This window comes from Myzus persicae, unplaced genomic scaffold (assembly GCF_001856785.1).
Source record: "Myzus persicae strain clone G006 unplaced genomic scaffold, MPER_G0061.0, whole genome shotgun sequence".
NCBI classification, from domain to species: Eukaryota; Metazoa; Arthropoda; class Insecta; order Hemiptera; family Aphididae; genus Myzus; species Myzus persicae.
The window spans coordinates 647,990-673,607 of NW_019104477.1; the positions used below are offsets into that span (position 1 = coordinate 647,990).

General features: G+C 27.2%; 2 protein-coding genes across 13 annotated transcripts; one reads left to right on the top strand and one right to left on the bottom strand.

The window, feature by feature from the left end:
- Window positions 1-202: 202 nt before the first annotated feature.
- LOC111042432 lies at window positions 203-2,075 on the top strand. 5 transcript variants are annotated; one of them, XM_022327044.1, is made up of 5 exons: window positions 203-266; window positions 391-481; window positions 543-686; window positions 754-915; window positions 1,725-2,075. In XM_022327044.1, the coding sequence occupies exons 2-5, from the start codon at window positions 455-457 to the stop codon at window positions 1,812-1,814; spliced, it is 423 nt and encodes a 140-aa protein (XP_022182736.1). In that variant the 5' UTR covers window positions 203-266; window positions 391-454; the 3' UTR covers window positions 1,815-2,075. The 5 variants fall into 5 exon arrangements, with proteins under 5 accessions (XP_022182736.1, XP_022182739.1, XP_022182738.1 ...); XM_022327046.1 differs by having other exon boundaries at window positions 251-266; window positions 386-481; XM_022327047.1 differs by lacking the exon at window positions 391-481 and having other exon boundaries at window positions 230-385.
- A 3,178-nt stretch (window positions 2,076-5,253) lies between these two features.
- Window positions 5,254-25,169, bottom strand: LOC111042428 (TBC1 domain family member 23). 8 transcript variants are annotated; one of them, XM_022327027.1, is made up of 16 exons: window positions 17,972-18,129; window positions 17,499-17,597; window positions 14,278-14,500; window positions 14,150-14,206; window positions 10,053-10,211; window positions 9,775-9,986; window positions 9,382-9,704; window positions 9,188-9,312; window positions 8,980-9,130; window positions 8,718-8,924; window positions 8,139-8,355; window positions 7,917-8,064; window positions 7,689-7,858; window positions 7,514-7,628; window positions 7,242-7,418; window positions 5,254-5,949 (listed from the first exon to the last, which is right to left on the bottom strand). In XM_022327027.1, exons 5-16 carry the CDS (start codon window positions 10,076-10,078, stop codon window positions 5,868-5,870), a joined length of 1,953 nt encoding a protein of 650 aa, XP_022182719.1. In that variant the 5' UTR covers window positions 10,079-10,211; window positions 14,150-14,206; window positions 14,278-14,500; window positions 17,499-17,597; window positions 17,972-18,129; the 3' UTR covers window positions 5,254-5,867. The 8 variants fall into 8 exon arrangements, with proteins under 8 accessions (XP_022182719.1, XP_022182721.1, XP_022182718.1 ...); XM_022327029.1 differs by lacking the exons at window positions 17,499-17,597; window positions 17,972-18,129 and adding an exon at window positions 24,885-25,169; XM_022327026.1 differs by lacking the exons at window positions 17,499-17,597; window positions 17,972-18,129 and adding an exon at window positions 24,881-25,169.
- Between the last annotated feature and the right edge of the window lie 449 nt (window positions 25,170-25,618).

The following is a 25,618-nucleotide window of genomic DNA, read 5'->3' on the forward strand; positions in this document are numbered from 1 at the left end:
CTTCAGTACAGATATATAAAAATACTATTATATTTGTATTATATTGTATTTTTATATATATTCTGTGGTCTTCAGTGTCTGATAAGTGATAACATAACAATACATTTTGACTTCAGTAGTTAGATTTAGTTAGCTAGATTTCGTTGCTTAATGGTTATCGTTATTCGTTAATCACTTGTTCGTTATATTATTGTTTTATCTTTTGTATTGTTATATTTTTATGATTGCGTGACATTTTTGAAAAAATTTATTACATTAGTATTAGTGTAAGTAGTAACTAGTAGTCTACTAGTATATAATTAATATATAATTTTTGAAGACTTGACTGTCTTCTGAATGTTTTGAATAATATAAGCAAATAATATTGATTTCTCAACTTTACAAGGTCAGTTCAAAGAAGTGTATGCATATCAGTGCTTGTCAAACACTCAATCACTTTATTACCACTTGAACAATGTCATCAAAACCAATATTGTTAAAGGTTTTATTTTTCATTAATTTGTTAATAATTACAAAGTAGTTTTGTGATTTTCTAATTTCAGGAGAAACCATTTGTTGACATGGAAGGCATCAATATACAAATTGAACCTTGCAAGACTTATTTTAGTGACGGATGTGTAGAAACTGCAGGAACTGATGAAACAGATTTACTGAGAGGAGAATCAAAATCTAATTCAAATGAATCTGTTAGTATTTTAGTTTTATCAGTGTTTATATGATATTTATGTATGATTTTTAAATTTGAAACCATAGACTAATAATTGGCCATCGTGGTTGTTTAAACAATCAGCAGTAATTGGTCACGGTGCATTGAATACTGTTGATTACCTTGGTGAATCTTTGGCTAATTTTTTTGGAATCACGACGCCTAAATATCAGTTTGAAATAAATTATCACAACAACATAATGCAAGAAGTGAGTTTTATTTAACATTATTATCAGATTTTATAGAAATGTAAATAATATTTATATTGTGGTACAAATAGGTAAAATTATTTCTAAGCCCCTTACCTCTTTATGTTATCAACCAAGCTGTGAACTGTCTCATATATGAGTAACCTCAGGTGATGACTGATTTTCATAGACGTTTAAACAAATGTTTTTCCTACAAACTAAATTAAATTTTTAAAGTAACATCATCACTCAAAGATTATGATTATGAAGGAAAACATAACTTGATAACATATTTTTAGTTATAAAATGAACATTAATACAGAATCTATACTACATAATGGAAAAATCCAGCTTGTTTTAGTTAAATCTTGATATTGTGAATTAATTCCAAATATCTTAACAATTTCCCAGTATTGGAGATGTTTATACTTTACAAAAATGGTATGTGGTTAAAAATTAGAAAAAAAATGATGAGTGTTCAAATAAAGTATTGAAATGGAAATATTGTAATTTAATAAATTATAGCTCACACAAAACAATGCTATAAGTTCGTATGTATATAATTTACAGGGTGATTAATTTATATGCTCATAGCAGAACACTCATATTCCTCTGTACCTAACCTAATCCAAACTTTTCTTTAACTAGTCAGGTTAAAATATACTAAATAGTATATAATAATATTTATATGTAGGTATATAGAATTGAATTAGTTATACTGACAATAACAATTTATGATTTCATTTTAATGTTTGTATTCTTTTTGTATTGATATATTATAAAATTAAATGTAATAGTTACTCAATAATTACATAGATACAATTGTTTAGATGAATGCGGAAAGAGTTATCAATGAAGAAAATATGAAAGGATGGACACAACAACCTCCAAAATGTATTATAACAGCAGAACCGTGTTGAGTTTACATTCACCATTACTTATTTGATTTTAAAAATTACCCACTCATAATTTATTCGATTACAAATAATATTGTATAATAATATTTGGAATTTTTTACATACTATGTGGATTGTAGAATTTACATTACTCTATCATTGAATATTTATGTATTTTCTGGATCACTCCAAGAATATACACAATTTCCTAATTATATTTATGTCTGTTAAATGTAGTGAAGTCCACCTAAACTAACTTGCCTCATATAAATAATTGTCAATTAATCAATAAGTATCAAAAAACATTAATTTTTATTGTGGGATTTATAAAATATATTTAAGCTCAAAAAATATTTACAATATTGAAAGTTTTAAAATTAATTTTTTTGTCTTAAAGATATATTTTAACCAAATAGTTTTGCATTAACAAATTATTATTATGATACATTATAAAAAAATGATTACCACTTTTACCTTATAACAATGTATTATTATGATTAAATTTTTCAAATATTTATTTAAGAATACAATTCTTTGAATTATTAAACTATTACCTTTATTATTAAAAATTATAAGTATTTTTATTGATTACTAAATCTCAGAAGTTAATGATTTCATTTTTTTTTTTTTTTAATGTCTTGTACAATTTTTCCTTACGTTAATGTGTATTTCAATAATATACAAATTTAAATAACTGTTTTTATTTTGTATTTGTTGGCAATGTCGGGCAATTTTTTGTAACTAATATTTTTAACCAATTTTCACTGCTTAATTTGTGACTTTTATTTAGATACATTGATATGTATTCAATTTCAATCATTTAAAAATCAAACAATTTTACAAAATGTCTTAAATAACTTTTTCATTAAAATAGAACTATACTATTGTTTTATATTTTAAGTATTATTTATCTTGAAATTGTTATGGTTTTTAAATTCTTTACATGCTTTAAAAATATTTTTTGTCCATACTTGCATTTGTTTAAATTATTAACTTCTGAGGCCTATTGATTACCATTACCATTACCATTTAACTTATGTATTATGCTAATTTATAAATTAATTTAAGAATATTTTTTTCTGAAAATGAAATTGATGTATCGTTATAAAATTAAAATAAATACTCTAGTATTTTTATTGTTATAATATTGTATGCATTGTTATTTTATATTAATAAACAATTTACTATAATATGCAAGAGATTAATTTTGAGTTATGACTACTTTCTGATGGTCAGAAATGAGTTCTATTTAATGCATGAACACCATACTTAATATTTAAAGCAACAGAGCCATATTTACCTTATATGGCTGACGCAGAATAAGTTGTTTTAGGTATCTTAATTAATCACTGATGGCAAAATTCAAAACTGCTTTAATTCGATTTGTGATGTTCTTGTGCTAAATAGAAAATTATGTGAAATATTGAGTGGATAACAGCAATATTTAATATTGTTGTGGTATTGCATTTCATAATTAGTGATATTTCAGCCGTAATACAAAAAATGTCTTGTATTCTCATAATAAATTGTAAAAAGCCATACGTTTTTGAGTTCAATAGACTGGAAGATGTGAATTATGTTTATCAGAGATTTTATTTGTTAGGTATTTAGGTACTTCAAAAAATGAAATTCCTGTTTTTTTTTTCATATACAAGGGTATTGAGGATTTACCCAGTACGATATCTTCTGAGATAATAAATAATATAATATCATAAATCTGTTTGTTTTTATTAGACTCACAGATACAAAGACTAAATATATTTTATTTTTTCATTTTTTTATTTTTGAAACATCCGGAATTGAAGACATCCATTTTGTAGTTTATTTTTTTGAAAATTTTGACCTTTCAACATTTTATTTTTAATCATTTTTTTAGTTTATAGGTAAATTGGCAAAAAACCGGTTTTGGTCCTGGCAGCGAGTTCCCCCTTACAGCCCTATGGGCATATCCTCACGGAATACCCTGTTTATCTAAATTTTTTACACTTTTAAAACTGTATTCACTATTTTAGCTTCCAATTTAACGGTGTTGAATCCTGATATTTTGTTTCTCTATAATTTCTGTAACTTTTAGTCCATTTAGTAATACTTACATTAACTTTGCATACAGATATAATAATTTGTATTAGTTAGACATGTAGCGAGCTGTGACTATGTTTAAATATTATTAGTAAATCACCCAAGTAGTTATAAATATACAGGTGAAACACAATATGTTGAAGGAGGCCTACGAAGCGCCTATTGTGCATGACCTCGAAACGTCAATATTCATAAATATATCACTACTCATGTGAATATTATTAAACTAGGTCACATCAACGGTTGTGTTGCCTCAACAGAGATGACAACGACCAGATAGGCAAGGGACATCCGGCGTGTGCAGCGCGTGGCCGCCCACGGGATGACCTTATATGGTAAAGTAGTAGGATACTAAGCAGGGACACGATCCAAGGTTCGCCATTATAAAATACGTCGCTCAAATAGGCTTCGGCAGACGGACCAACACCAACGAGGAGCTAGGAGTATAAGTCACATCTCGCTAGTTCCCATTCTTTAATTATAGTCAATTTGGACTAAGAAAAATTATCGTTTTGTAATAACTAAATAAAAGTATTTAATTTATAAAGAAAAAACAACTCTTCTTCATTTAATTTTACAACACCAACAAACGGACGTAGTCGGTTTGTTACAGACATTTTGATTCACATTAACGTGTAAGCCGCAGGTCCAGACTTATCGCATTTTAAAAATAATTATATCATTTTTAAAATTTGATCAATAATAAACAATGGACATTTATATTTTAAAAATTATTTATACTATGTAACATACAACCATTTAAAAAAAAAATTTCACTGGCCTTTAATTCCCTAATAAGTAGTCAGGTGTAGAAAAAGCACAATTTGTTCCATTCGTTCACATGCCTGTTTTGAATGACAAATTTTGGTTGAATTCATACAATACTTTCTTAGACCTATACTCTATCCAGTGAGAGAATGTGCCGATTCTGCGCATCTCCCTATGTCTCCCTGCCATCAAACCCGGTTACCCTATGGCAGGGTGTAGAGTAGAATGAGCAGAAAAACCAATTTCGATTGGCCCTAGCATGTTCTCTAGTTGGACAGAGTATAGTTATAATTACAGACTAAATAATGTGCTTGATGTAAGCATAATGAATAAAATTAATTTTAAATTAAAATTAGATTGGCGGAAATAATATAGCTAACTCAATATAGATAATATGTATTTATTAACAAGTTATTAATACCTACTTATCACAAACATTACAAAGATGTTCTTTAAAGATTGTATGTAAAAAAATTATCACTAGTTCAAACAATTTATAAATAAAAACTAACATAATTAATAAACTTTTTTTCTAACAAAAATAAATATCAATGTAAATTAAAAATAATTATTTTTTTAATAATTATAATGTTCATTTGGTCAAAACTCATAACTATAATACTTATTTGCCAGTTAAATAATTTAACAGTTTTACTTTCAATTCATTGATTTAATAATTACTATATAAGTCCTTACTCTTTAAAGATAGACTAGTGAAGGATGTGACAATGTTAATACAATGTACTTTATTTATAGACTGTTCTAAAGTTCTGAGAATAAGAATTTGTCATCATTTCAACAACTTAATGCAAATGAAATATTATGTAAAATAAAATAACAATTTTAAAATTTCTTATACATCCAATTAAAATAAACAGAAAACAAATAAATGATAACATAAATAGTCATATTTCAAGAAAGTTAAGAATAATGAACTGTAAGTATAGTACAATTAACATTAGTTTCATAAATATGGCATTTTTCAATACCCAAAATAGATTTTGAACAATAAGTTATCAAATATATCTACATATTATATGGTTTTTTTTAGCTTGAATAGATTTATTTTGCTTCACATAATGATTTTCAGATTAATTTATGAGCAATCAAATTTTTATATTTGGATTTATTAAAGCAATATAATCACAAACTTATTATTTGTAAACTGTATTTTGTGATGAATCTTGTTTTCGATATAATCTTTTGTTGTAGCAAGTTTTACAAAACTGATCAGCTTTCATCACGCTCAATAAAATCCATTATTTGCTTACTTATTATATCGGTAGCTTTTTGTGATTGTGGTATTAAGAATCTAAATACCATAAATTAATAAAATGTAATAAACAAAATTGATTAGAATATGAGTAATAGTAGTAATATTAAAGTTTAAATCAATACATTTTTAAAATTAATTCTAACAACTTTTCTAAATAAATAATTTAAAGTACTTAAAAAAAAAATGTCTAAAACTACTAAATAGTAGTTAGTAGATAATAATAATTTTTTATTTTAGATTCTTTAGATACCAAACCAATAAATAATGAGCATTGTATTATAAAATACAATTCAATTTAAAGTGGCCTAATTTACACAAAAATACTTGAATCAAATTAAAATAATAAATTGGTACTCATGTTTAAACTACAAATCATTAATACAACAAACTGAAAATTGTTATACAATTCCTAACTACAAATTTACAAACAATGAAATACAGTTAATTTATCTTCTATTTTTACAAAAATATTCATCAATAGCTGTTTTCCATTGTTACTTTATTGATGAGAATAAATTACAACGGTTACATCAAAGTCATAGGTAGTATAAATATAGAATCCTAATCTATTCAGTTCTGGTGGGTCTAACTTTTATAAATAGATATTGTCATAATTTGTTTTAGTCCTTACTCAAAATACATCTATATAGAAAAAAACAATTACTATAAAAAATACAAATTCATTTGAGAAGTTTGTTTTTTCCTAATAAAAAAGTATCAGTTGTAATTAAGAAGTATAGAACATGTATTAAAGTATGCAGCAACTTTTAGCAGCTAAAAATAAGTTTGGTAATTACCGTTCTACAGCTATTGGCTATTTATTAAATTCAAAATATTTTGTTCTGTCAAAATAATAAATGAATGCCAATCAAAATCTATTAGTTTTTTAATCACAAATGTAATAAAAAAAATTTGTCACTGATACGAAGTAACTCGAAATACAGGTAAAATGAATAATTATAAATGTTTAATTTGATGTAAAAAATATAACTTTTAGATATCCTTCAATTTTATTATTTTTAATTAGTTAAATTTTAAATAAAATAAGTGTATTTATTCTCATTAGTGGGAGTATGAGTATGTTTTAGCCATGTAGGTTATATGGTATAAGATGTAGTTAACAGACCTACTATAATATTAAATTCTTAAAAATTAGAAAATACCGTGTCTATACTATGCCATAAATTATTTTATAACATACAATATAACAAAAAATTGATCTTTTAAATGTTAAAATATGCATGTTAACTAAATTATTACTACTACTACCCTATTTTTCTCATATTGTACACATAACACAACTGAATATACAAAATATTAATAATAACCTGTCTATATCCTTTTCCGCTCCAGAGTATTCAAAAATAATCAAATCCGGTCGTTTTTTGCGACATTTGATATTCAAAATAGTTCCTAGTGAATGATTTATCAATGAACAAATTTTATTAGGATCTTTTGGGTCTATTTCAACTATTATAAGGTTATTTTCTGTCAACACCAATTTCCTAGTGTTAAAAAATATAAAAGCATCATATCAAACATTTGTTTATTCAACAAAAGAATTACTACTCAGTATAGTAAATAATAATTAGCATATTACCCTGGAATAACTGTTCCATCATTTCTGATATGTTGACAATCAAATGATGCAATTACATTGGATTTATTTAATAGCATCGACAAACTATTATTATGAGCTGCATCATATAACTCATCTATTTAAAATTTAATCTCAGGTTTATTAATAATATAATTGTAATTAAATTTGTTAATACCTTCTGAATCTTGATTATTATCATCTTCATCTATTGCAAAAACTGGTGCCATATTTCTGTATCTTTTGCTACCTCCATCCGTTTTTTCATTCTTTGTACTATTGTTATTACTTGATAAAAAATCCATTAATTTACCTTTGACTTCAAAAGATTTTGATCTCATGGCCACACTAAGATTTACATATTTAAATATTTTTTAAACATATTAATATTTTGAATAATATTTACCCGAGCTTAGAAAACAATTCATTAGTTGAATTTGTTTGAGTCAATCGTTCTTTATTTTTATGAGGACTACAAAGACACTGTGAACATCTATTACGATCATGATCACTCAGGCCATCAATATTGTTTTTTTCAAAATAGTCATGAAGTGCTATTAGAATGGAGATTGTGAAGGTTATTAATAAAATAAAACAATAATTCATTTATAAGAAGAAAAATACAAACCTTGATAACCACCATTTAACATCGAAACATAGAGAGAATGTTTTTGTAGAAAAGCAGAAACAACCATGTGAGTGTTTTGGTTAGCATCCAAACCACTACCACAACCTGAAAAACACCAATGTTCTCCTCCCCCTGAACGACCCTCAACAAAGCTCTGCTTTTGACATGATAATAACCCTTCAACCGCAGTCCAAAAAGAAACAGGATCTTCCAAAAGCTTTAAAATCAATACATAAATTGAACATTTTTTTTCAAAATAAAATCATATACCTTACATAAGAGTCTTGCTGCAAAAACAAGATAATTCCATGTTTTTAAGGAACAAAATAAAGAAATAAATTACCTACAAGTGAGTGCAATAACCAGACATAATTAGTTTTTAAAGTAAATACAGAGTATAATATAGAACAGACCAATACTATCGAGTATCTTTCATAGAATTCAAAATTGTAAGTATGATTTTCAATTAACATTATCAAATCATTTAAGTGTTTTTTATCATCCCAAAAAGTTTCAAAAAGTGAACTTGTCTGGATTTTGAAGCATACAGTGAATTAGAACATTAATAATGGTACATACTAAGGTACTGTCCAATGGAAAGGCAATAGGCAAGTGTCCAGCATTGTACTGTTCAGCAGGTCGGCAATCCATAACAAAAAATTTCAAGCTGTTTGTCACTGTTCTATTAGTATGAGATACTAGTTCGTTTACACTGATTGGAAGGCATAACATTTGTGAAATTCCTTTATCCTGCAGCTTTGGATCAAAAATATACCCAGCAACATCCTGAAAATCACACAGAATACTAAATATTGAGTTTCCCCGATATTCAAATACATACTTTTATGAAGGATGAAGGTGTTTGTTTATCATAGTATTCTGCCAAAGACCAAAAATCATTTATATCATCTATGGCCAATTGTGATGGCAAATTCCCAAGAATTTCAATCAATTGTGTTTTTGGTTGATGTTTTAATGAAAATATATGATCCCTAATATAATATTTAAAACTTTAGACTTAGATAAATGTAGGTTATAAAAATATTTACCTTGCATTGATGATGAATACTAAAGCCAAGAAAAATATAAAAAACCTGTCTTTTTTTGCTAAGTATAAATCCCAAATAGTTAATATTACTTCTAATGAACATGTTTCTGAGAATAAAGTTTGTATCTAAATAACAAAAGCAATCAAAATTAGTAGTTATTGAGAACTATTATATTTTAGTAGATTAATAGATACCCATGAGTCACTATAAAGTTCTGGTCCCAATTTCAGAGAATCTAGTAAATTACACAATTCTGGATCATGATATAATAACAATATCCGTAATAAATGATAACAGTCTTGATGTTTGGCTAAGTACTCTTCATCAACCGCACGAAACATAGTATATGTATCAATTCGTGGTAATTTTAATGATATAATCGGCCGAATTATTGATGACCATTTCTTACTCATATCATACGTATCTGTATTATATATTTTACACATTGTTACCAATATAGCTTCAGTGTCTGACAGACAGTTTAACTTTTCATCTTCATCTTCAATTTCTAAAGAAGCTATATGTATTTAGGAACAGATATATTAAAATGTATTTAGTACCTCAATAATATTAGTTTATACACAAACCAATCAACATTTGACAGTCAACTTCCAACTGTTCTATATTCTTTATAATTGGTCTCTCGTCTAACAAAGTTTGAATAGTATCATCATCACGATTCAGCAACTGACGCCACATTTGACCCCTACATTCATTGGCAATTACAGTAAAATTTCCAGATTCTTCACTAAGTGGAGACTCGTCTTTCTCACAAAGTGCTTTTTCTAAAGCTTTCATCCTACATATAAATCATTTTAATCATATAATTCATAAACATAACATTATGAATCTTGTGTATACGTACCATCCTTCATCTTCTTCTTCAGACATCTTAAATCTTATTTATCTAGACTAGCAAAAGATGTATTGAATAAATTTGAGAAGAAAACATAGCTGTTACATTGATAACTCATGGAACATTCTTCGTTAATGATCAACTACTCATAACAGATATTCTTCGGCACTAGAAAATAATCAGAAAACCAAGGTAAGCATGATCAGAAAATGTTCAAAAGTAAATAATTATAATAAAAGTGCATTTTCTGAAATGTATTATTATTTATTACAGTTAAATAATGTTATCTAATATGTATTTATTTTATCATTATTTTTTAGGAAAATGATAAGTCTTTTATCAGGACCTATTCGTTTAAAATGTAATTATAGGTTGGCATTAATGTGCAATTAATAGTACAAAACTACAAAATACAAAAGGATTACTATTACCTATTGGCTATTAGGATAATCTGCAGTACCTTCTATAAATTAGCATAGGTAAAAACTAATAACAATATTATATTAAATAATAATCACTAAATAGATAATAAAAAATACGAAAACTAAAAATATGCATGGTGATTGTTTTGTAGGAGGTACATAAAATATGTCACGGAGAATTCAACAATTTTTTCTCAATGAAAACCGGGATTGGCATTGCACCGTATTGTTTGAAATCAAAATTAATAGGTAGCTACCGCTTTCAGTGATAGTTATTAGTTAATAGGTACTTTACTGACGAAAATGATATGACTTAAATAATATTACGATATTATGGTATATGGATGCCTTTAAATTTTAATTGGATAATGAATGCTGATCAGTGATCTCAAAATGTTGAACTGCAGCGTGAAGGTCGGCAATTTTAATAACACAATGACAATATGAAATTATAACAATAACATTTATTAGACATAGTCAATACTCAAGAATTAGTGCATTATTATAAATAAGTACTAAAAAATACTATAATTATATCAATGCTATATTGCTTTTATACCTCCGATTATCGACCACATTGTGTCAACGAGCTAAATCCACTAAAAAGTAAAAACAAAAATAAATACCTACTTATATAGGTAGTAAAATTGGTTGGAATAATAGATAAAGTATTGGAGTGGGTAAGTAGGTATACATATTATAAGTGGTGTAAACAAAGGGGGGGGGGTGTTTTATCCCCCCCATTTCAAAATCCTGACTAATGACTATGCCACTGCATACCTACTACCTATTTACCAAAATATATAAAATTCAGAGGATATGCGATAAAAAATATTCTTTCTAACTTTATAAGACTAACTTTCACTGTACAGAAGAAGATTCATTAGATGACATTAGTTTATTACTTGGTATCCTGGTATAATATTATAGGTAGATGTCTACATAGGGTAGTGTAGAAGTCTATGTTATATATATATATATATATATATATATATGTAATTTATAAAGAATAAGTAGCCATGCAGTCATTTCAGCCAGCAAATAAAAGAAAGACTATAATAGCAGGTACCTACTAAATAATTTTACTATACGTTCCTAATCCCTAAGTTCCTAAATTGTACGAATAATTGATTATTAAATTATTTTATATTTAAATTTTATTGCAAAATTTATTGTTTGATAGAGATTTCGGATTAACAAAATTGGTATTATTTTATTTATTAATCACCTAGATAAAAAATTGACCAAAATGTATGTTTTATTAAAATAAAATTGTCTTAAGTATAGTATGTTTATATATTTGTTAGATATGTAATATATGTTTTAAAACGTTTTCAATATATATCATAGTCAATACTATACCTACGTCATAATGTGTAGCATTTTTTGGGTACATGCTTTTTAAGAAGGATCATTTTATACATACCTATTATAGTAGCTCTGTACTTTAAATGGAACAAATTTCAGAAATGTTTCAACAAACAAGAATATACAAAGAATTTGTTCAGAGGCCAGACAAAAGCTCCTGGGTGATTCCAAAATTCGAAAGTGCGGGTGCCAAGGAAATGTACCTGCTGCTGGACAATTAAAATAGAATACATTCCTCAATTTATTGGGTATGTAAAACCATTTCGGGTAGATCTCCAGAGTAGAAATAGTCAACCTTTGTTTGGGGGGAGGCAAGCAACACAATATAAATATACTACATAAATATATAATACTCGTGGTCATTCAATCGCCTTGACAATTAAAATCGAAAACATTCCTTGAAATTATCATGTAAATTTTAAACAGTTAGTTTCCGCAATTTTTTTCAAACACTTTTAAATTTAGCATACTTACACATGTATTTTGAAAAAAGGGTGTCCGGTAAAGTAGACTTATACCGGTGCTTTAATTGGATCTTCAAATAGACTAAAAAGAGGAGTTTATACTTATGACTAACTTTAGATTTATCATAGGCATCTACATTTACATCACATGTAAGTTCTTTATTACAGTGTTTTCTTAAGTACCTAGTTTATTACCAACGCCTTAGAATATAAAATTATTCGGTATAAAATAAAATGTATTCAAACAAATATTACCAACCTCTATGCACCTACATCGTATATACTTTTATACAGGGTGTAACATAAAGATCTAACAAAAAAAATTAATGCTAGTTGAACGTATGACAAAAATTGTGAAAATTATATGGACAATGAAATATAATTTAAGAAATATGTTCATGTTAGGAAGTTCCCAAAAATAATATTTTGAAAAAAGTTTCTAATTAATTTACTACAAAAAAATATTGATGTTTTAAAAAATTCTAATAAGAAACTACCTTTTTGACTTGGATAAGTGTTCATACCATCAAAATTGGTCTTATAATCAGATTTACAAATGGGCTATTATGAAAAAAATGTATACTAAAAATACAGCGCAAGTTTTTATAAATTATACAAAAATAATATCTTTTTTTATTGATGGAAACGAAAGTGTTAGTGCATTAGTCAGTTATTTCTGTTATACCCTGTATACCTGCTATATTATAAATAATACAAGTTACTACAGCAGCTAATCCATATACTTATCTAATACATAATTCATTTACAGTAACACTAAGATTACTTATTAGTTAATAGTTATTACACCTTTATTGATATTAAAACAACAGACGTACCCACCTATATCGACGATTAACATATTAGTACCTATGAAGGAATGTTAGGTCTAAGGCACAGACTAATAAGTAGCATAGGCCTACATAATATGTATAATACTACATATATTTACATAGGTACATAGGTACTTAGTTTATAAGTACTTCAACCCCTCCTCCTAAGACCAAGGCCAGTAGACATATTTACATAGGCAGATATTGTTGAATACAACTTGGACATTTAACATACAATTTTGGTTTTATAGTTGTTAAAATTTAAAATCATAAACTTGTCCTTCGCCATTTATCTGCCTATATAATAGTTTCATATTTACAATAACTTAATATTCCATATTGCCGAGCAATCGGTTAATTTTTATTATTATATAATCTCATTATAGTTATTACTTATTAATCATTAATTTTTATTAATTTGCCTTCGTAGCTATTATGAACATAAGCAATTCTTCGATGTTCATGGTAGCTAAATATTTAGATATCGCGCACTATTACCTTCAAAAGGTGATAGTACTTAATACTAAGCAAAAATCATTTTTAGAAAATATTTTAGGAGATTATATTTTATGTTTCATTGTTTTTTTTAAACAAGTCTTAATAATGAATGTTATCAATTATCATGCATTTTAAGTTGTCCTGGTGGAAAGGGGACGGGGCTTCTGGCAGAATGTAAAATATTCCAGCTTCTCGTCTCTACGTTTCGAAAAGGTGTTCAGTTACGATGTCTCATTATATTTTATCATATATTTCATATTATTATTTACATACTAAATGTGTATTAATAATTAACATAGGTACTGTAATTGTAGAGTTATCATTAGGGCCCGGAATTATATGCACAAAAAATGTACGAAATATGCATGCATTTATGCACTGAATATCATTAAAATATGCACTTTAAATATGCACAAATATGCAAACAAAAATGAAAGTTTAATAAATTTATTTAGTTTTAAAATGTATATAATTCATTAAATAATCTATACTAAATAGAAAAATGTATTCTAAAATATATTTACAATATTTTTGTACGTTGTATTGAACTGCGTTGAGTTGTGATTTGAACATTCACTCATCTAAACAAAAAGTCATGAACGAAAATAAATTTAAACAAATGCAATAGATTTTAAGATATTTTAAAATTTACCTGGAGAGTTACAATTAACTACTAAAGACTTGGCTAGATTTTCAAATAAAAATGCACGTCGGTTTTCAGCAAATATGTTCTTGAATCGAGAAAAACTTTGTTCTACATCCGTTGAAGATATCGGGGCATACTTAAAGTATACTAAGTCACTGCTTGAAAGATCTTCTGGTATATTGTTCGTTGAGGTATTTTCTCCAGTTATAATTTTGGATATATTTGATAACTGTCAAAATCCGTAATTTTTTTCAATAACATTTTAAAATTTGTTGTATATTTCAACACCATTTGCGCAAGATACTTCTTTAAACTTATTCTCAATAGGTATTTTCAACAATTTTAATGGAATCAGCTAACGAAAGATTTATTTCTTATTTCATTCGTTATTATAAATCTTATTATAGCCCATATCAAATTATACTTCATGATACACTGAATTGACGTAGGTAAGTCTTGCACATAATAATAATATACTTCATACTATTTTTTTTCTATATATGCATTATTGCATTATATTTCAGAAAATTACTGAAATATGCACATTAATTTAAAATGGTCCAAATATGCAAAAAGATGCCAAATTTAATTTTGGATATCAACACATTAGGTTAAGATTCAAATTTGTATCTTACCTAGCTACTTTTTAGATAAATAGATAGAAATATGCAAATGCATTTCAATTTCGGGCCCTAGTTATCATGATTTCACACTAGGGGTAGTATGAGTATAGTATCTATAATTAATACAAAAATAAGTAACATATTATTTATTTATCTTATTGAAATTCGAGACAATTTACAATTTAATCTTTTTGACCTACGCACAACAGACAAAATGAATACATGCAAATTAGTTTTTATGGATTTTTAATAATCTTAAAGTCAAATAAATATAAGATTAATAAAACATTGGTATACAATTTCCACTGAAAAAGATAATTGATGATTGAAGAATTATTTCGACTACTTATGGAGAACACAGATACACAAAAAAAAAAACACACACCATTGTAAAATCAATACCTCATGTATCGCTCCGCTCAGAATCTATAAGTTTTAATGTAATACAAGATCCATCATAAGTTATTTTACTGGAATTCGAGTAAGTCGTTTAGCATAAGGTGCTTAATTAATATACATTTCTTGAACGTTTGAAGTTCAAATTTCGGTGAAAAAATGCATATAATTTCTCCTCAAACGATGTAAGTTTAATGTTTAATGATGTAATTTTGTTTACAGAACTGTTCCAAATGCCTTCCTAAGTGTCACCACGTCGCCCGATTTTCAAAATTTCGATTTTTAAGGATTGAAATAGGTAAAAATAATTTTTATATGTAATTGGCTATATTTATGAGTTTTATAGAAAACAATGACTGGCTCAATTATACAAATTACGTTATCGAAAAGTAATAATACATTTCCTAGACGACCAGACGCCGAACGCGCGCCGATTGTCGGTTCATCATTGTAATGCGGGTATTGGGACAAAATATCCAAGGAAAAAATATCCTGTACTAAAATATCCAAGTCAAAATATCCAAGGTTAAAATATCCAACGGATAAAATATCCTGTACTAAAATATCCAAGTCAAAATATCCAAGGTTAAAATATTCAACGGATAAAATATCCAGGGATAAAATAATCAATATATGGGACAAAATATCCAAGTAAAAAAAATATTTTTCCCCCTTTTTTTCTTTAGATACATTGTTCATTTTTAAATCACATTTAACATTGATAATACTTTGTAATATAGTAATAAGATAATAATAGTAAAAATAATAATACAACTTAAGCTCCTTTGTCTTGAATATATTAATGGTGAAAAAGAATTAGATATTCTTTTAATTGCAATAGCAAATATAATACAATAATTTATTACCTCTTTTTAAACAATTTTTTTTAAATATTATTAAACACTTTTAGATGATATAGTGTAATACACAATTCCTATAACTAAAGATATAATTATTATATATAACGCAACATATTATTTTTATTATTATTTTATTACTGTATTATGAAGTATTATTGATATTAAATGGTATTAAAACGTGATTCAAAAAACAACAATATAATGAATTAAAAAAAAAAAAATTATATGATTATTAATAATACATTTTTATGATTTTTTTTTATTTGGATATTTTGTCCCATATATTGATTATTTTATCCCTGGATATTTTAACCTTGGATATTTTGACTTGGATATTTTAGTACAGGATATTTTTTCCTTGGATATTCACTACGGGATATTCAGTCATCAGATAAAACTATGGGAGACATCACATTAGTATTTGCGAGAGATTTTAGGCAAACATAACGGGTTGTTCCACGAGTTTACACAATTTGATCAAATAAATGTGAACCTTAAGTCATCTACGATTTGGTTGAAAGTCAAAATATTGTCGCTTACTATAAATATGTGAACCAAATTAACAGGAGATATACACGAAGGAGAATTTCATACAGTACTCTTAAAAATTGGCAGTGGAACTGTAAATGACAAGGACGGGTACATCACAATTGCAAAAAAAAACTAGCAGTATCGACAAATTCGTTGGAATCAAAGTAAAAAATCTAAGTAGTGGATGGTTATGCGAACACGTTATTTTGACAACCACAAATAATCAAGATGACTCAATAAACTCGCTAATAATTAGTGGATTTCAAGCTCTAGAGATGGATTACTTTTCTATCGACACAGTTGTTAATAGTGAAGAAAGATTTTTCAGTAGGTATCAATTTTTGGGACACAGCAAAGCTGTAAAATAATATATACTGGAACGCGACTACGTGAATTTTTTACAGCCATCTTCTATTGTAAAGCTTTTTTGAAATCGTGGATAAATTTAACAGTGATCTTTCAGTTTGTAGAACTTCTAATTTCTATAGTACAGTATTGTACCCCCCTCGAATGGCGACACTGAGCAGACAGCGTATATTTGAACTAATAAACTACCTATAAATATTAATTATTATATTATCGAGACAATAGTTTTCTAGTGCGTATGCATTACATAACATTATATTTCCTCAAAATTAGAAAGTTATGGTTATCTATGGTATTTTACTTACAATATTGGACTGTTTTTACAACCAGACACAGTAAAAAATGCCTACCTTGACACCTTGCACCTCCCATCAAATTCTGACACTGAACAGGTACCTACATACTAGTCTCAATACTATCATATATTACCTATATTTTATATTTTAGTTACCTAAATCAAGTCTTGATAATTTGAATGACTTATATAGACGATATTCAACTGACCTCGATAGCCAACATTCAATCAATATCCATTGTCCACATGTATACACTGTAAATTAGGCATCTACTATTATATTAATTTATATTTACTATAGGTAGTAGGTACAATACATATGCTTAGTATAATATAAGTATACTCTATGAAGTATGACAGTATGTTATATATTTAAATCTTATATTATGTTTATATTTTTAATTTCAGAATTTGGATTTAGTAAAAATTTACTTCAAAAAGCAGCATAGCATATTATATAGGTAATCTTATGCTGGTATCTAAAATAGAAATTTAATATAATTTATTACAAATAATAATTATTATGGACAACTATAGTTAATATATTAAGTCAATATACAATATACAAAGATTAAGAAAAAATAAAAAATCCAAAATCTTGGTAGGTTGATAATAGGTAAGGTACTCACATATTATTACAGCGGTGATAATCAACATGTAATAAAAAACATGAACAACAGTACACAGATAAGAAAAATAGTAAATAGGTAACCATAGTTCATTATAAATAAAATATACTATAAATGTAACTACAGTAACAACACACTAGGAACCTAAAATCTAAATTTATTCACACTTGCAAAATTTGTTACCAATAAAAATATTAAATTCAATAGACAAGAAATAAAATTAATATGAACAATTGATTAATTATTGTTGGTATGTTAATATGTTATAAACATTTATATTTCCGTATTTCACATTTGTAAAGGTACATACTTAATACCTATTACCTACACGTATGGCATTCAATGATGTCAAGTGTTAACTGATTATATTCTACAATAATAATTATTTATTATGTTCACGTTTTAAATAATGAAAGCATTGCATGATGTGATACCATATAAAAAAACAATAAGTAGATTACTACTGCGTTAAATTGGTGGTATAACACTGTTATGTATGAACTATATTATATGGTTAATTTTATTTCAACATTTTGAATTAAAACTGAAAGGTATCAAATGTATCATTGGATCTATGATCTATCATAAATTGAACAGAATGTTGGTAGAAGTATTTATACAGTGAAATAAATCAATAATAATGTATTAATAAATAATAAATAAATTTTTATACAAAAAAACTAGGGTTGATTTACTTACACAAAGTGATTTTTTAAACATGCCCTCCCTATTTGTATGCTTAAATTATACAAGGCTATGATTTCGATTTTGGGAATTTTTAAATACACTTTGATGACCATATTATCGAGTACTTAAGATATTTTGTGACACTTAAGGGTGATCCCGTGATATATAAACTTATAGTTTTCGATCAGGAACCCTCCTCTCCATTTTTACTTTTAATCATACAGCCGATATTTTTTTTTAGAATTTTGATATATTATCTACAATCTACAAAAAAATTCGAAAGAGTATTTTTTATGACTGTGTGCTAAGGATAATATGTCTATGGTAATTCCGTCTATTTCGGTATACCGGGTTTTTGCTCAAATACCGCTGTAACAGTGTACCTTAAACTGGTACATACCGTATTACAGGCGCATACCGGAAAACCATAATACCGTGATACCATGGGGGGGGGGACGGTTTTATTGGTAAAACTGTTTCTGCTGAAATGAATATTAATTATAAAATAAATAAATATCGCTTAAAATAGCGATAAGGAGGCTTCACACTGATCCGTGATAACGTAAATCGTGATTTTAAACAGTTTTACGGTCTGGTATCACAGTATTGTGGTTTTCTGCTAACCCGGTGTTCTGGTATGTATTGGTTTTGTGGTATATGCCGGCATTACGATATACCGTTTCATACCAGTACCGAATTCAATACCGTCAACCCTAGGTTAAGTAGATACGGATTAGATGATTTGAAAATGCAAGTTATTACTATTTACTAATCATTATAATATTTATAAATAATTCGTAAAAAAGGTACTAGTATACTAAATATTACATAATATAATTTATACAAGAGTTCACATTTTTGTAAAACTATTTTTAAGAATAATTATCCTAAGTTTAAGCATTTTAATAACTCAGAAACTACATATTGGAATTTTGATTTGGATACATCAACATTTTCATAAAACCATTTTCTAAATAATTTACATAATAAAGTGAAATTTTAATTTACAAAATATAAGTTTATTTGCCACAGGACACTTTTTGAGTAGGTAAGTAGTACAACAAATATCGGACATTTTTCAAAATATAATCTTAACGAGTATTTTTATAGAATTTAAATCCGAGCCCTTGAATCAAACTACATTTTGAATTTTGATCTAAAAAGGATCAATTGGCCTGTTCAGTTCAGATCAATGCACTTTGGCATATTACGCCAGTTTTCGTTATACACTAATACTAATGTCATATATAAGTGTATATAGAACTACTTTAGTCACTTTTTCATAACAAGAAAAATATTTTCCACGCAAAAAATGTCGATGATATATTAGTGAAAAGGTGATGAGTACTAGATGCAAGATGCCGATTGTAAGGAAGAGAGGGTAACGTAAAGTAATTTTAATGTAAAAAGTTTATTTCAAACTAGTAGTTTATTTTTTTAAATATTAATTTTTTTCTTTTGAGTAAATACTAATATGAAACGTACGAACTCGATTCAAAATATTTTTTTGGAAATCTCCTAACATAATAGTATACTTCTTAAATTATTTATTATACATACAATTTTCATAATTTTTGTCATACTTACATTGAATTTCTATCAATTTTTTTTTCTTTTGTGTTTCTATCACTCTATGAGCTGCATGCAGTATACGAAAAAAGTTAATTTAAGCCAGTTCTAATATCTCGATCCCTAATCAATGTTTTGACTTAGTTTTATTTAAAAATATATATCTAATATGGATCATACTTTTCTATTAATTAGCACTATTCCCGGCAATGTAGGTGATTCGTTTTATGATTTAATGAGCGTAAACCAGTTCAAGAACCAAACTTTGTATGGTTTATTTGAGAAGACTGTATATTGTTTTCATTTTGAAAAAAATCTTTTGACTGCTCGGAGTTAATAAGCAATATCAATTGAATTATAATAGTATACTAGTATACTAAGTGGTTTCTCAGCTTTCTTTCTATTGCCGTACATTATTATTAGTTATTATAATTTATAAGTTACGGCACAGATTGGATAAACCACAGCCCGAATAGATAAATTTCATCTATTTTGTGGATAAACATTGTATACTTGCGAAAATAAGTACTTATTAAGACCATACAAGACACATACTTCAGGGGTAATATTTTTGAAGGACAGTGTTGGGAAAGTTCTTTTTAAGAAGGTTAGGTTAGGCTGGGCAATTTTGATTAATTTATTTTTACGAAATACTTTTAAAACACCTAAATAATAATTCATTAAAATTCACTGACATTTAATATTATTTTTATTTAAATATTTATTTACTATGAATTGTGTACAAATTATGTACCTACAAACTACAGAGTGATTGTTTTAAAGGTAAACGTACTCGTTTTCTCAAAAAATCTTAACGTTTATGGAAATATATTTTTTAGATAAAACTTCTACTTACGAGTTTATTTTTCTTTTAATTATGCTAGAGAGTAGAGGGTCAATTATGTTTATTATATACCCAATATATTTTTGCATAAACCTGACATACCTAAATTTGAAGTAAATCGATTATATAAAGATACAGAGATTATGTACCCAATCGAGAGAAAATTTTGCATATATTATTGAATGTATTAAATTACTTTTTTGGTGTAGTTTATTAAAGAATATGATTATGTCTTAGAAATTATTAAGTACTTTTGTTTTCAATATTTTTCATATTCTATTTACCCATTTAATATAAATTGTACTTAGTAAAGGTATAAATTATTTATTCCCAGATTAATTATTAAAACTGGAAAATAAAAAACTAATTTGTCAATCATATAATAAATATTAAAGTTAATGTTTAGTGAACTATATTTGATTAAATATTAATACTGTATACAATCAACTAAGCAATGAGACATGATAAAAATTATACTTCCTTTTTAAACGTACCTAATATTTATACAAATATTATACATATAGGTAAGAAATACTATATTATCTTTTAAATGGTCTAAATTTCAAGTGGACCATTAAAATAAAACCATCTTTTTATCTTTTTTTAACGGATACTAGTAGACTAGTAGCAGTGTAGTATAGATTAGCTGACCCACTAACCCCCCACCTAAATATGTCACTGTGATAGTGTTGCCTGTTAAGAGTTTGAGTGGTACACTTTCACCAATCGCATTTCAGTTAATTATATAATATTAAATGTCACAGTTTTTTATAAACTGTCAAATGTAACATTAAAATACACTTATATGCAAGGTAAATTTAAATTATACAAGGTGATTCCATATTTTAAATCAGAATATTAATAACCTATATACCACTATATTTTTGTACTTAAAAAAAAAAAAAATAATAATTTTACAGTTTGAAACGTCGGTACTTCTGAGTTTGGGTTATTATGCTATAATTTATATTTTTGACTCGTATTTTAGATGCTGAGCGGAACAACGAATGTGTTATGAGAAAGTGAATCTAATTGGTTCAGGAAGTTAAAATTCCCAGTAGTTTTCAAAATCCCTGAGAAAAAAATATTGAGGAAAACGGGAGTTTAAATTAGTTTTTGACAATTTCTGGTATAAGTATACAACTCTAAAAAAAAAAATACGTTAGATACATGAAATATTCACTGAATTTTTATATTATAATATTCTATAAACGATATAACTTTCAGAATATTTTGAGTCATATTCAGCTATTTGTAGGCATATGAAATTTATAATTTTTACTAGTTTTTTTTAAAAATGAATGTCAATAAAAAATTGTTGTTTGGTTAAAAAACTAGTAAACGTAATACAAGGTTGCTCATAAGTTGTTCTTATTGGAAATTAAGAAAACATTTTATTGTAAATACACGATATTTTTGTATGAGCGACTAACTAAAATAAAATTTTGACAAAAGTCGCTAAAATCAAGAACATTTGTAAATTATTTTGAGTGAAAAATTCATAAAAATTTTCCTTTTTATATCTAAGATTTGAAAATACAATACAAGATTCCTCGTAAGTTTGACTATCTTTAACAAAAAAAGTCTTCTGAAATATCAAATAACATTTTTATGTGAGTTTGAAGTTCAAATTCTTGCAACATTTGATATTTACTCGATTTCTCATGGAAGGATTTTCTAATTTTGTTGCAATTTAAAAACGAATATCCGCATATACTTGAAATTTACACCAAACATTTATTTTATCATTTTCTATACTTGATAAAGTGTTCACACATTGAACACGTTTTGAGTTGCTTACACTTTTATGGACATAAAAAATTTGCTATTTGTTTAGTTTTTTTTCTGAATAAATGTCAATAAACTTTTATTCATTGGTTCAAACAGCTTGAAACTTATAAAATATATTATTATAAATTATAACGTATACACACAATGACATTTTAAAATGATATTTTTTCGGCAAAAGATTATTTAACCTACGGTAGTGCTAATACCTAAAAACTAAAATCAATTACTTCGATCAGATAATAATATCATAAGATATACTTAGTAAAATTAAAGGATGACAGACCGTTTTTCGTATTTTATGATTTTATATCATTGAATTCGAATCATACAATCCATTATACAGTGACTTCTCCTACTCGTATTTTTAATTTTGTATTTGAAGCAAAATATTTTCATGGACAATATTTCCGATATACTTTCCTATGAATAATGAATATTTTGTGAATCGTATATTATAACTTATAACTTGTTATAACCATTTAATTAGTCATGGCTAGGAACATCTTATCTTAATAAATAAAATAAAAATAAAAAATAACCGTTTAATATTTCGATGAGCCAAATATTGCGATATCATTTTGTGATACATTCCCCACTCTCTTTTCCTATAATATATTATTATTCATTATACATATTGGTATGCACTAATTACTATGAACAATTGTGGAATGACGAGGTTTGGATTAAAGAGAGCATATGGGGCAAGTTTTTTAAAAGCCCGTAAAACTGTAGAGTATAATGAAGGGGTGGGGTTTAGGGTTCAAACCCACCTTAAATGATAAAATTTGATGGTAAAAAAACATATTATGCTGGCTTCAACCCCGAGTATAATATATCTATGCATGTTTATTGACTTATTGTATATAAATTATCATTTATATATTTTTTAAAGTTGGGAAAAATACTAGGACGCCAGATATCTGAATCCATAAGGGGCTGAGGGCTACATTAACATTTAGAGGTTTTAACGACTAGAACTATTGGTATTTGTCAAAATAAATAAATATGAGATGACTGATAGATACATGTTTGCCATGCCATCTCTTAAAATAGTCCTTAAAAAAAAAATGGTTTTACATTATAAATTATATGACATATTAAGTCTAGTTGGTCTAGTTTATTCATTACACACAGATAATTTTTACAAATTACTAGATTATAAACTGTAGTTAATATATTAATATTAATTACTATAAATTAAAAATCATCATAGCGCCTCGAGGGAATGTTCTTACATTCAAACCTATAATATTGTCATCAACTATTATAATTTAAACATTAACTTTAATAGTTCAGAAACTACTCGTAAGAATTTCGATTTCTTAAGGTAGATAAATAACATTTAAAAAAAAATCGTATGTTTAACAATTTACCATTTAAAATAGTGTATATTATACAGAATTTTGGATCACTACAGGACACTCCTTAAAATTCAGCGGTTTCCTAAGTGTGCGTCGTTATGTCTTTTCAAGGTGGCCGTTGCCGTAGAATTTTATAATATGGTACAAAAATAAATTTTAAAACCCGACGACGATGGAAACGATTATGATTATGTAAATAAAAATGTATAAATTATGTATAATTTAAATGAAATACATATTTTCATATTGCCCACTACAATTTCTTTTTTTTTTTATTTTTTTTTCCTATTTATTATCCTATGACTTGGGAAGGGTGCCCCCCCCCCTTGGAAGACCTTAGTTCAAAACAGGCGTAGCGAGCTAAACAAGTTTGAAGAAGAACTGGTGCCTTAAATTATATAAAATATGATTTTTAAGTAGTCATGGATTTTTAAAAAAAATTCATTATTAAAGAAAATAAAGAAATGACCATGCCCAGTGAATCACATTGTTGGTAGGTATATAATAGTACATCACCACATACCTTAAAATATTATTATTGAAATTATTATGATTTATAAAATATATATATATTAATTTATTGATAGATTAACTAATATTTAGATGTGTTATACTTCATCAATTACCTACATTTATTAATACAATACTCTCGCTTACCTACATATTGTGAACATTATACTCGAATGGTTGAAGTTTCTGTTTCGATGCACAGTGAAGCGTTGCCGTAACATTAAATAAAAATAAAAATCGATATATTGTGTACGTAAATTGCAGGTAGCAAAAGGTAAAAGTATAGATTCTTATAGGCTACAACCTATAGTAAAGTTGTGGACGAGTTTACGTGTGTGAATGTTCAAATAATTTCAAGTCACCGGAGTGAACGGCGTCGTAGTCGCCGCCGTAACACTCGTTCACCACTTATCGTTCCGTTGTAATAGTGACGTTTCGATAACATAATAATAATAATATTCCAAATCAAATTCAAAAGCTCGTTGAAACGACGTCACCGACTACAGAGAACGTCAACTGTCGCCACTCGCCGTCCGCTGCGTTGGAAAAATGTTGGTGTGACGTGACCAGTGACATGTCGCTGGTCATCGTCAATCGTCCCGCCAAAAGTGGTCAGCGGACAGCGCCACAGTGGAGCACGACTGTGTCGTCCGTACACCATTGTGGGCCTTCCAGTCTTGGTTGGTAGGTGATACCTGCGTCTGAAGTCGAACAGACGGGCCGACGACGACCTAACGGTTGGCTGCACTGCAGAGCCGCCGCGATCGAGAGACGTACGTGCGCCCCACGGGATCAAGCGTATACACGGCGAACAACTACTTTAACCGTGAGGCACGTGGTGGGGGTTGCGGTGTTGATCGCGCGGTGCGTGGAAGGGATGGTAGG